This window comes from Equus asinus, chromosome 5 (genome assembly GCF_041296235.1).
Source record: "Equus asinus isolate D_3611 breed Donkey chromosome 5, EquAss-T2T_v2, whole genome shotgun sequence".
In the NCBI taxonomy this organism is placed as follows: domain Eukaryota; kingdom Metazoa; phylum Chordata; class Mammalia; order Perissodactyla; family Equidae; genus Equus; species Equus asinus.
In genome coordinates, this window is record NC_091794.1 from 59,644,570 (window position 1) to 59,657,497 (window position 12,928).

A 12,928-nucleotide genomic window follows, 5' to 3' on the forward strand; every position below is an offset into this window, starting at 1 on the left:
ATTAGATTCATGCTGCCAGGGCCCGAGGAATGCCAGCAGCCTCTGAAGGTTGGAAGAGGCAAGGAATGGGTTGTCCCCTGGAGCCTCCAGAAAGAACCAACTCTATTGGCAGCTTGATTTTAGTCCCTTAACATTCATCTGTACTTCTGACCTCCAGAGCTGTGAGATAATAAATTTTGTGTTGTTTTAAGCCACTAAGTTTGCAGTAACTTGTTATAGCAGCAATAGGAAACTAGTACAATGGTCTTCCTCCAAGTAATGTTACACAACTTCAGGTATAATATTAGAATCTTATAATAGCAAACCTGATCAAATAAGGGGCAGCAGTCAATGGAAATAAAGTAGCACTTAACCTGGTTTTCAAAAGGCCAGAATCATAAAATGGATGTGGCTGGCCACGTGCTTGTTAGACATGGCCAGACATCAGAGTCCTGGCAATGTGATCCATTTTATTTCTTAAGCCAAATTTCCTATTTGAAAAAAGGTCTTAAATTCCAATGAGCATTTCCAGATGTGTGCCTATACGTTAGAAGTTACCTTGATTATAAAATGGAAGGTACTGAAAATCTGAGATACTCAAATTTCATTCTCCTTGGAGACAGTAATAATTTTGATACCATTAAAAATAGAATCCATTTCATATACATTCCTCTGATGGACCCAGTGCAAAACACCACTGTTACGTATCTTTTTAGAACAAAAACTATGAAAGTCTAGTAGATTATAGAAGCCAAAATATAGGAGGCCAAGGTTCAAACAATGTTAATGAAATGATAATTATTCACTGAATTTGCAAAGAATTATGACATTCCTTATGATACTTCCACGAAGTATAAGGTGTTTTGAGTGAAGTTAGAAAAATTATGGACTTGCATCTGTGATGGTAAATTTGCTTGATATTTACAGCTACAGAAATGAGAAGGACTTTCATATCTCTTCGATTCCTGCTGAGTCTCTGTTCCTGACTGTAAGAACTCTTAAATGCGATTCTTTCATGGGAGAAGGCAGAAAGAATCATTATACTCGATGTTACAAACGCTTACTATCCTTGATTAGCATGGAATGGGCATTGAGTGACGTATACAGAGATGATTAATATGTGTGAAAAAGACAGTCCTGATTCCAAAAATGAAAACCACAGTTATATATTACACCCACGGAAGAGCCTGCACATTGTTCAGAAATGCAAAACTGTCTGAAGACGTTGATACAGAAAAAACAATCTTGTGCTGAAAGAAACTGTGAAGCATCAACTTTGACTCAGTGAGCCTTTTTTGCTAGAAATGTAGAGGAATGACAAAAAATAAAACATTAACTGTTAGAGGTATAGTCCATATTTTTCCATGTTATAAAAAGCTGAAAATGTGTAGCCGTTTTTGAATATCATACAGACATCCAATTGCCTCTTCAGAACCAGTCTAGAGATATTCATTTAGAATTATAGGAAGCAATATGGATTTAGGTCCTAAATTTGGATTTTACTAAGAATCCAATAAAGAAGATTATCACTAGAATCCAGGAGTTTGAATTGTACTCCCAGCTCTGATTTTTGGCATGTCAGAAGTTCTCTGGGCCTGAGAGAAACACTTGGGAGCTTCTGAGTTTAAATCCTGTGATCAATGGTTTGACTGGGATTAAATTCATTCCCATCCATCCATCCATCCATCCAGCAAGTATTTATTGAGCCCTGCTCTGTGTCGGGCACTGTTTTAGTCTCTGCGGGTATAACGTTTTTTTCTTGCCATTCCTTGGAAATACACCAGTGCAGTTCCCTAAGTTTTGGAAGAAACAAATATCCTGCGTGGTAAATGACTATCTGAAGTGCCTTGACACATGAGAAGCAAAGCGGGTTGAAGCCCGTGCCCGCCTCGGGCTCCCTGCTGTGTGCCTGCTGCCTCCTTTTCTGACGTGCGAGGGAGGTGTGGCTGTCCGTGGGGCTCTGCCCTGCAATTTCACCAGAGAGTTTGCAAAGAGAACGTTTTGGAGTTGGCATAATAGGCAAATTAGGATCTACTTGCAATCAAGAGTATTTATTTTTAAAACGTTAACTTTTAAATTCTTCTGCCAAAAAGAAAATGAGAATCTAATTTCTCATATACATGCAAAAATCTAGATTCCCTTAATTGTAGTTAAAACCATAACTGCGAACAAATGTCAAACCATAATGCCAAACGACAGCTTTAAAGTCGGTTTCACGAGTCGTTCTTTTACAGGTGTCTTCACACTGTCAGTCAAAGAGATGGAGTAGATTTTGCCACCACTCCTGCCTCCACAAAAGCTGTAAGTCTGGGATATCAAAAGATGTTTGGCAAGCCTCTTGTTCTGACAGCTGTAGATGGGTAGGAAGTCAGAGAAAGAGCTGAGTCTTGGGAAAAAAAGCCTAACAAGGTTTGTTATTTTAGAATGATATTACTTAGACCATTTCATAATGCTTTAAGCGAACAAGAGAGCATCCAAATGGAATCACTCCACAGACTAATCTACAAGTTTAAGAGTAAAGCAGATAATGTTGAATTCAACAGACACTTACCGAATATCCACATCACCAGCGCAGGGTATAAAAATTAATAAGATACGATGCTGTAAGAGGTTAGCAACCTAAGGAAAAATGAAAGAGAAGGAACTAATACTTTCTGAGCACCTACGACCTACCAGGCACAATACCAGACGCTTTACCATTCACAAGAAGATGGCGATTATTAACATGCCCCTTTTACAGACAAGGAAAATGACCCTGTAAGTGGTCAAGTAAGTTGTCCAAACTCGACCCTGGTCGCGCTGGGATTTGAACCCGTGTTTGCCTAACCCCAAAGTCCGCTTTTATATCCTGAGCCACATCACCACAAGGTGACAGAACCCTGAAAACACTGCTTCTGAATCCCTGTTTATATTCTACACTTCTCATTGCTTTTAGCCTGCATGAAAATATGACGAGCCTCATTAAAATAACTAAACACGAAGCTTCTCTTCTTCTAGAGTGTGTTGTGAAATGTTTTTACTCTATTTTCATTCTAAAGATACAGCTCCGCTTCTGCTTTTGCCAAGGCACCGGAGAGTAGAAAACAAAGTCAACATCTTATATCCATTGAGTGACTAGAAGAATCCGGAAAGAGTGGAGGGGTGGCTAAGAAAGGGAAGAGATGGGGACACAAAGAGGGCACTCTGGGTTTTTCTGCTCTTTGCAGGGCTAGGAGTCCCCTGAAGACTCAGTGTTACAACATGGTAGAGAAAGAGAAGTCACACTGAGAGAAGCTGACAAAACTGGGCCCTTCAAGACAAACGCTGAGGGAATTGTGCAAACTGTAGTGGAGGGAACATGGGTTATAAGGTTAGACACAGTGGAGCTTGATTTCTGTCTTTGCCAATTATGTGACCCTGAGCAAGACATTTAGCGTCACTTGACCTATTTCCTCATGTGGAAAATGTGGAAAATGACACCTGCTTCCCAGGTGAGGGCCACAGCTCTGCGAGCCAATGGCTTTGGGCAAATTTGATATGGCTTTCTCTCTGGGTTTGCGAATTAAAAAAAGTGCTTCATCTGGGTGGGAGCTGACCTGGGAACACAGGGCTCGGTGAGGGGGCAGGGGGAATGACATATTTATGCAAGAGAAACGAGCCCCTTCCTCTGTGGCGAGTGGCAAGTGGCAGAGTCCAGGCCGGTTTTCAGGCCCCTCATACCTTCCACTGAGCACCACACAACGGCGCCCGCATCTTGCTCAGGGCAGCGTGAAGACAAGATCAGATAGCGTCCACAGAAGCGCTCAGAGGGCTCCCCAAGACTGAAACCCGTGGGCTGTGTGTGAGAGAGCTTGAGAGGGAGACGGGGGAGAGATGAGAAAAGGAGGGAGGGGGAGAGAGCGCGCACGAGGAAGCAGGTGTGTTTAAGCGTGGGGTCATGTCATATACAGAAAACGGGAAACTCCATGGACCTCCTGAAATAATTTGCTAGACTTCGTGTATATTTTTCTGGGACGAGTCTTTAGAGCTTTCAAGCAAAAAAAAAAAAAAAAAAAAAAAGAGCAGGAGGAGAGGACCAGGGAATTGACAAAGCAGTTCGTTACGGGTGCGTGGGAGGGGGAATAAGACCCTTCTCTATAACCTAAAAGATGTGCTTCTGCGGAGACAGGGAGCAATTACATCAACCTCATTTAAGATAGATAATACGTACACAGACAGTTACAGACATATAATATTTATTTCACAGAATAATTCAAACATAAGCAACTCGCACCTAACTTTGGTTACAACTAAACTTTTCGTCCCATGACGCGCTTCACTGATCTCATCATGTTATTGGCAGGTAAATCACTAAAACTATGTTTCTGTATTTTTCCTTGGAATTTACCAAGATGGGGCTAACACAGCTCTGAGGGTATGAGAGCGGTATAAGCAGCTGAGGGTTTCGACAGGATTAGTGAAACTACATAGCGCGTGTGAATTTCGCCAAGCGTTAATGTGGGCAGTCTCCACGCTTAAACACATATGTCGTTATAAGGTGTATCTGTAAGGTGGTCATGGGGAATTCCAAACACATTTTACCGTAGAAATAATCTTTCATGGAAATGGCCTCAGGCCCGCAGACGAGCGCACAGAACCCCGGTAATCCACAGTCCGCCTGCAGTGCTGTTGCAAACGCGTGGTTCTGGGAGTTCAGCCCTGGACAAAGACCTGGCAGCCCAGACGGGAGAGCGGAGGGCTCCCTTTACACAGAATTTAAATAACAGCCATACTTTGCTCTGGCGCTGTCCCCTGTGCCTCGGGCATTCCTCCCCATCCACAAAGGAGACCCCTCTCTCAGCCGCGGTGTGTCTGTGACCCAGCAGGCCAGAACTGCTCCGCCCCAGCAGCTGTGCCCCCCAAGGGTCTACTTTCTTCCTTGCGGAGGAGTCTCTTCTCCAAATGGAGCTTCCTCCATTGAGTGTGGGGCAGTCATGCATTATTAAATAGAGTTCTACTAAGGTATGAATTATTTCTTAGTTATTAACTCTTTTCCTGCTCCAAATTCAGAAGTTTTATTTTTTTTCTAGGATCAGTCAGTTCTGGCTTTTTTTTTGTTTTGTTTTGAGGAAGATTAGCCCTGAGCTAACATCTGCTGCCAATCCTCCTCTTTTCGCTGAGGAAGACTGGCCCTGAGGTAACACCTGTGCCCATCTTCCTCTACTTTTATATGTGGGACGCCTGCCACAGCATGGCTTGAGAAGCCGTGCATAGGTCCACACCCGGGATCCGAACCAGCGAACCCGGGCTGCTGAAGCAGAGCTTGGGAACTTAACCACTGTGCCACCAGGCTGGCCCCCAGTTCTGGCTCTTTACATGTTCTTTTTCTCCTCTTCTGAAACTACATAGCTTCTAAATTGCATGTTTTTCATAACGGTCCCAATGGCAACTTCAGCAGGGGCTCTGGGTCGGAAAGGGCTAGGGAGCAGGGGCGGTGGATTTACAAAGCTCTCACTGTCACTGTGAGCACATGTGGTGGCCTGGTTGGTGGATCATTCTATGGCGGTGGTTTGAGATCTTGCTGTGTATCAAATTCCCGGAACCGCCCAGTCCTACTGAACAAGAATCTCTGCGGGTGACATCAAGGGTCTCTATTTTAGAACTTTCTCCTGAGCCCAGCTTCTTTTGGAGGGGCTTTCACATCTCCAACTGCTTAGGGACACCTCTATGTAGAGGTCCCACTGGGGCTCTGAATCAAAGCTCAAGAGCAAACTTGCCCAACAGAGAGACAGTTAAGGAGGGAGACAAAGCAGAGTGAGGAAAGCCAGGTTCCGGCGTGAGCCTTAAAGAATGGCTGCTGCCAGCCCATCGTGGGGGGGAGGGGTGGAGAACTGAAACAGAGAGGGAAGGGGCAGGATAGCAGGTTGCCCCTGCGGCCAAGGGAAGACAAGTGTCAGTGTCACCGAACAGTTAGCCCAGGAACACAAGGGTGGGTTTGGATATTTTGATTGTTTTTCCAAATTGTCCTGTTCCCTTCTGTTATGTTAAGGAGATGCCATCACCAGCCACCCTGAACCAGACCCAGCCTCACAAGAGCCACACCTGTGACCTCTGCCTTGTTTTTAATGCGAAGATCTCTCCGGGAGGAGCTTGTTACTTTACTACCATCGCCTGCAGTGTGTGTGGAAGCATGTTTTCCACCTGAGCCTGCACAAGAGGATACTCATCTCTTCCTTTTGAATATTCATCCCCCATGCAAAATAAATGTCCCTGCTGCCCTTTGTCCAGGGAGCCGTGACTCTGGAAGTGATCCCTCATGGGCTCCTATTTGCTGCAAATACACTTTACTTTGTGAGACAACTACTTCTGGTGGAGAGTCTGACTTAACTCACCAGGAGGGAACCCACTTCAGTTTCGGTAACAGAAGTTTTAAGGCAGGTTTTGACGGTGATGTCAAAAGCTTCTGGAAGGTCATTATTCTTCAGGATGTCTTTTTAACTCGGCTTTCACATATCCCCTTGGGCTCAACATAGACTAAACCCTGGCTATTTTGCTGCCATCCACTTGGTACAGACGCTTAAATAACCCAGCAGGAACTGGCAGGTGGTAGGAGCTGAAGATTTTCATTTTTCTCTGTCTCTTAGGCTTAACTATATGTAAAATCCTTTGATTAATATCAAAACTGTAAATGACCTGACTTGCCACACTGCCCGTTGCCCCTTCTCCACCCAGCCGCAGAATGGTCTTTCTGCAGTGTCACTCCTCTGCTTAAATCCTTTCAATGGTGTCTTTTCATTGCACTGAAAATAATACCCAAACCCTAAAGGCCTGTGAGGCTCTGTGTGAGTTGCCCTCACTCGTCTCCCTCACGCTTGCTCCTCGGGTCACTGCCATTTCTGAGAACTCACCAAGCTCCTTCTTTGCTTGTAAAGCTCTTCCCTGGCTCTTGGCCCGGTGACTTCTACTTGTCTCCCTTTATGCTTCATCTCGGAAGTCACTTTTATGACCACCCTTCCCTAATCAGGCACCCCTTCTACAGTGTCTACCACACACCCCTCATCACAGTCTTTAACTATTCTAGTTAGTTCTCTACTCTGTGTCCCCAGGTACCTAGAACCTGGCATGTAGAAAATGCTCAAAAAATAATTTGTTACCCAAAACAAATCACTCATTCACTCAACAAATATTTATTGAGTGGATACATGTGCCAGACTCTGAGGATACAACAGAGGACAAGTGGCCTAGGACAAAGAAAAAGGACAGTGCTGATGCCTAGGAGTAATCCTATGATAATATGATAACTTACTGGTCCATAAGCACATTTTTATTTTTATCATGTGAGAAACATCACGTCAGTAAATTTAGCGCCGCCAAAGGACTAAGAAACACCATGCCACTTGGACGGACTAACGTACAGAGAGCAAAGAAGGAACACGGGCAAGGACGCACGAGGAGAAGAGGGGAGAAGAGGAGGAAGAGGCGGTTCAGGGATCTGTGTATTCTCTGAAAACTGGAAATTCTCCTTCTCAGTCCACACTTAGAACAGAAGGTGAGATTAGACTCACTGCATTTCTAAAACACATCCATATCCAGGTGAGTATGCTACTTCAAAGCAATGCCCCAAGAAAGCTCTGTATTTATTCTAAAGATGCTATTAATCCTCAAAACATTCACAAAACTGCCTTCTTCAAATTGAAGCCAAGATAATTTACTAAGCACAGAAAAAAAAAAAAAAGAAAACATTTTACTTTATTTTTGAGCCTAAATGGTATTTACCAGATTGATTTCCCATCATGTGCACTGGAACCTACTGAGATTGTTGTAAAAATCAAATTCATTCCTAAAGGACAAGCATTCATTATACTGAGGATATTCTAAAACATGTGCACTTAAGCCAATCCTCAGAAAAGAGTTCCAGAAACATTTGAACAGGAGGATCATTTCAATACCCATGAAAGAGATAGTGTTCATCTGGATAAACAAGTAAACCCACTTAATCTGACTTCATTGGAAATGGGTATTCTAGATAACATAGGAATATAAGAATATTGCTCAGATAACCAAAGTTCTAAACAGAAGACTTTTAAAATTTTTATTTATTTCATAGTGCCCTAACACATATGATTCTGCACCTCTTATAGAGAGTAGATAGCTGGTTTTAATCTTTCTGACTCAGGGACATCAGCATGGCCGTCAGTTATTAGCCCGTGTTATGAATATAAGGTTATTGACGTGTGTAGGGTTATTTGCCTGTATTACACATTGGGCTAAATTTCAATGCTTTTAAAGTTTTTGTTTGTATTTATAGTTTTTCCTCTCTTCTTCCACATGGTCAATCTTTCAGCTTCTTATTAGTAAGCCTTGCTCTTGCAAATTTCCTGCTTATAAAATTGCTGCTTCTAACATGCTGCAAGCTGAGCAACTGTTATCACTGTGAAATGTCAGAGGTGGTGGCATGGAGTGAAGGGTCATGTAAGTACAAGGTCTTTGTGAGAAGCAGGTTATTGGTGTGGCAGAGCAAGGAAGAAATGGAGGGCGGCAGTCAGCCCTACAGCTGTTCATCTTAGTCAACCGAAGAGAAGTAAACATATATCACCCAGGATGGACCCGAGACAAGACTTGTTTCCCTGTGAACTAGACAGACTTCCTGTTAGCCTCGTGTAGACAGATATGGCCCAGGGCAGAGTGTTGATGAGAAGGCCTGAGACAGTGAACCTAACTGTAAGCTGCCTGCTACCCACTCCCATGGCCCCACTCCCAGACTCCTCCTCTGGGAGCAAATAGCTGCCCTTATAAAGAACTAAAAAAAGACGATAAATCTTCTAAATTAGGAGCATTCAAATGCTTATAAAATGAAAAGAATGAAATAAAAAATAAACTAAAAAATATATAAGAAGAATGAAAAACAAATAGCCCATTGCGCCTTCTGTGCACAGAGAATAATATACGACAAAAATTCTTGCCCTTATGGAACTTGTGTTCTTCTGGAATACAATAGTTATACCAATAAATGTAAATGGGATAATATCTTCTATTAAAGACTCCCACATATGATAAAAACCAATAAAAGAAAGACCCCAAATTTATGCTATATATCAGACATGCATTTAAAACAAAAGGACTCAGAAAGAATGAGTAAAGACATACTAGGCAAATGAAAACAAAAAGAAAGAAAGCAGGGATGAGATGTTAAGTATAGATACAGTTAAAGACAAATTAATGGAGCAAAAATATGCAGGAAGCCTAGACGAATATGCTTCTGAGTAGCCTGGACACCACCTCAATCCCAGAGGTATTGCTTTGGTGACAATCTTTGCTGGTGGTAAACCTTCAATAAGAGGTGTTAAATAACAAAGACAGAGGAAAAATAGAAGCCAATAAAGGGAAAAAGTGATATAAAAAGATGTTTTTCCATTGGAAAATGCTAGAATCTACCAATTATTGATCCAGGTGATATTCAGAGTCTAAGTACCACATACGGTCTTTTTGATTCTTTTCAATAAAAATCTAACGCCAAATGCACGTGAGCCCCATCTCTGGTTTCACTAACGCTGGAACTTTAAGCCAGTCATTTAGCCAATGTGGGCTTCAGTTTAATCACCTGTAACATGAGGTGCTGGGAGGCGATAACCTTTCAAGTGAAATATATCTTTAGTCCTGTGATTTCACTGTTATTAAAATATGTAGGACCTTGATATTTCAAATATATATTGCATATTGATTTAAACATAAAATATTGTTGGAAGAAATCATTCTTGCCTGCACCTTTCGCTTTTCAGTGTTGCCACCTGTTCCTTTGTCTGACTCAGAAGAGTTTTGGTTATCTCTAGTTCACTCTCTGCAAGGTTAATTCTTCTTTTCATGTCTTCTTCTTGCCTTTCTTTTGAAGTCAGTTCCTCCTGTAAAGTTTTGTATATTTGTTGACAAGCCACTAAAGAATCTTCTTTTTCTTTAAGCAATCTGGTGTGCCTAAAATGGAATAGAGAAAAAAACCCCACCAATATGCATTAGATACTATATTTTTATGTCTATCAAAGATATGTGAAAATCTCATTTGAAACCAAAGACTATAACCTTAACTTAAAAAAATTAAGAATGCTGAGAAAACGAATACTTCCATGATATTGAAATTTTTCCATCCAGAGAGAAGCAAAATTAATGAACAGCTTTAAGATATTATAAACTGAAATTAGTTATAGCATATGTAAATAATACAATAAGGAAAGCTAAGTACATTTTAAATAAAATGTTATTTAAAATATGGTATCAAATTCAATTACTAAAAATATTAATTGAAAAATTTGCAGTGTATACCGTGACTCAGAAATAACGGATTGAAACTTCAATTTTCTAAGTTCTCTTTGACTGTCATCAGCTTCATTAGATTTATTCCTAAAATGATACAAGAGGTTCAAATATTTTATTCCAAAATAAAGCATAACTGTTTTCCTTTTTGTAAAACATGTTTTCCCCTTATTACTTTTCTTATCTTTATATTCTGTTTGTGATTATATATGCAGATTTCCTTGAAATTATATGTAGCCAAAGGGTTTTTCTTTGCCAAAAAATAACCTAATCTGTTAGTACAACTATATGTGTTTTTCTATATCATTATTTTATTCATCCATAGAAAAGATTTCTTAGCATCTTCATATTATTATTTCTCTAAAGAAATAAACATTCAGTCCACTTCTATAATAGCCAAGTAACCTCCTATCAGACTGATCTGCACTTAAGTAAAAAGCCTAAACTTGGGTAACATTTAAAAAAGAAAGAAAAGAAAAGAAAAACCGTTATGTGATGGCATTGGAAAGTGACCCAAGGCAGGAAGATTCTAGACGGAAGTTGACACTTGGAATGAGGTGACAGTATGGGGTCAGGTGTTTTGTTTGTTTGTTCTTAATTAATTTTAAACCTGAGAGCAGGCCTCAGTCTGCACTGCGCAGGGGAACTAAAAATCTGATAGAAAACTGGTAGAAAGCTCAAGTCGTTCTGGCCTGAAGAACGAGAGGACAGTATTTGGGGCAACCTTGGCTGATGGAAAGCAAAGAGTGAACCCTGAATTGGAGAGAGCCAGAGAGAGAGGGAGCCCCAGATACTGCAGATAAACTCTGCCCACATGGCTGGCTGACCCCTGAACTGCATGTGCACAGGCCAGACTCCATGCAGCCTGGTTACAGATAAAAGAACTGAACTGAAATTTGAGCTGTTGCCCTAGAGACAGTTTGCAGTTTGAAATCAATCAAATTAATTGCCTCCTTAAAGCAACACCACCACCATTGCCACCACCACCAGCATTTGGAGAAATATAACAGAATCCAGAATTTCTACAACATAACATTCACGATGTCCAGAATATAATAAAAATTATTTGACACAGGAAGCAATAGAAAATCATGACCTATTCTCGAGAGAAAAGACAGTTAATGGGGACTGATTCTGAGATGACCCAGATATTAAAATTAAGCAGACAAGGATTGTTGAAGAAGCAGTTATACTTCTGCTCAAAGACATAAAAGAAAATCTACTCTAATTCGTGAAAAGATAATAAATCTCAGCAGAGAAATAGAAACCAATAAAAAGAACCAAATGAAAATTCTAAAAGTGAAATAAACATTTGTCTTCATCTTATATGATTGGGTTTTGTAACGATACTCAAAAAGTTAACATATTAAGGAAGATTAATATTCCAGTTTAAGTTGGTATAGATTGCTCATTAAAAAGTCATTATCTGAATGTACTTTAAAATAGCTTATAAGCTGTACAATGAAATATATTAGATTATCAGTGGATTTGCCTTACTTGCAGAATGACTTTAATTTCTAATAAATAATAATTTATTTGCATCATGAACATGAACAACATTCATTTATTTTTAAACCTTTTTTATTGTAAAATATGACAAAATTGTAAGCTACAGAAATTTGCATAAAACAATCATATAACAAACTGTTATACAGAGAAAATTCTTGTAATACCATCCAGGTCAAAAAATAAAACCTTACCAGCTACCTTAGAAGCTTCATGGCCCCGGTCCCAGTCACAACCAATGCCTTCCTCTACAAAATAACCATCCTCATGAATTTTATGGCAATCACTTTGATTTTCTTTGGAGTTTTATTACCCAAGTTTTATCCCTGAACACTATATTTTACTTTTAGCTTTGTAAAAAGTGTCTTTTAAAAACATGTTTCTTCCTTTATTATCCACTTTTGGTAAAACAGCTTTATTAAAGTACTGTATTGACATACAATAAACTGCACACAATTTGATACGTTTGACATATGTATAATTAGCCCATGAAACCATCACCAAAATCAAGTAGCACATGAGCATCCTGAGAGCCGAGACCTTGGTCTCTCATACCATTCTCATTCAAAGGAACCAGGAGTAGTGAGAGAAATGGCTGGTCCAAGGCTGGGACAGAGTAGGTAGACCTGAAACATCTTGTTATGCCAAAAAAGCAAGGAAGTGCTTATAGAAGATGATGGAATCTTGTCCCAATACTGCAGGAGCCAGCTTGAAAGGCATCTCACTGGCTAAGCCTAGGACAATCTGTGTACCAAAATAATTAAGCACAATAATAAATTACAAACCATGGAAAAACATAAGAGTTCATGAGTCCATACCAATAATAAATAAGTCAATAAATAATGGGAGGAAGGGAGGCTCTTGCTTAAAACAGAATGCTGAGGGCTGACTAATGAACGAGGAGAGAGGGCTGGAGTGGGAAAAATCATCATTTAGCAATCATGGTGGTAAAGATTGGGTAAGGCAAAAGTCATGAATTGATCCTATACCTAGGGGAAAATTTTGATGAGAAGCAGAATATTTGCATGTAAAGTGTCTCTTACAGGCAGTTAACTAGCTGAAAGGGAACAAAACCCTCAGTAATAATACAGCAGAAAAGCTGAGCGATACCTTAACCAGGTGATCAAAATTAATATCACCAATGAGGGCAGATGATCATGTGCCTCCAGGTGTGATACTC

General features: G+C 40.5%; 1 protein-coding gene across 4 annotated transcripts in view; it reads right to left on the reverse strand.

The window, feature by feature from the left end:
• LEKR1 (leucine, glutamate and lysine rich 1) overlaps positions 1-12,928 on the reverse strand; it is a 189,814-nt gene that overhangs the window by 41,154 nt on the left and 135,732 nt on the right. For 3 of the 4 annotated variants that reach the window (XM_070509607.1, XM_070509608.1, XM_070509610.1), the window contains 2 exons: positions 10,252-10,329; positions 9,703-9,906 (listed from right to left, as the gene is read on the reverse strand). In XM_070509607.1, coding sequence (XP_070365708.1) covers positions 9,703-9,906; positions 10,252-10,329 — 282 coding nt within the window. The remainder of the gene's footprint in view (positions 1-9,702; positions 9,907-10,251; positions 10,330-12,928) is intronic. The other variant, XM_070509609.1, reaches the window with a different exon arrangement.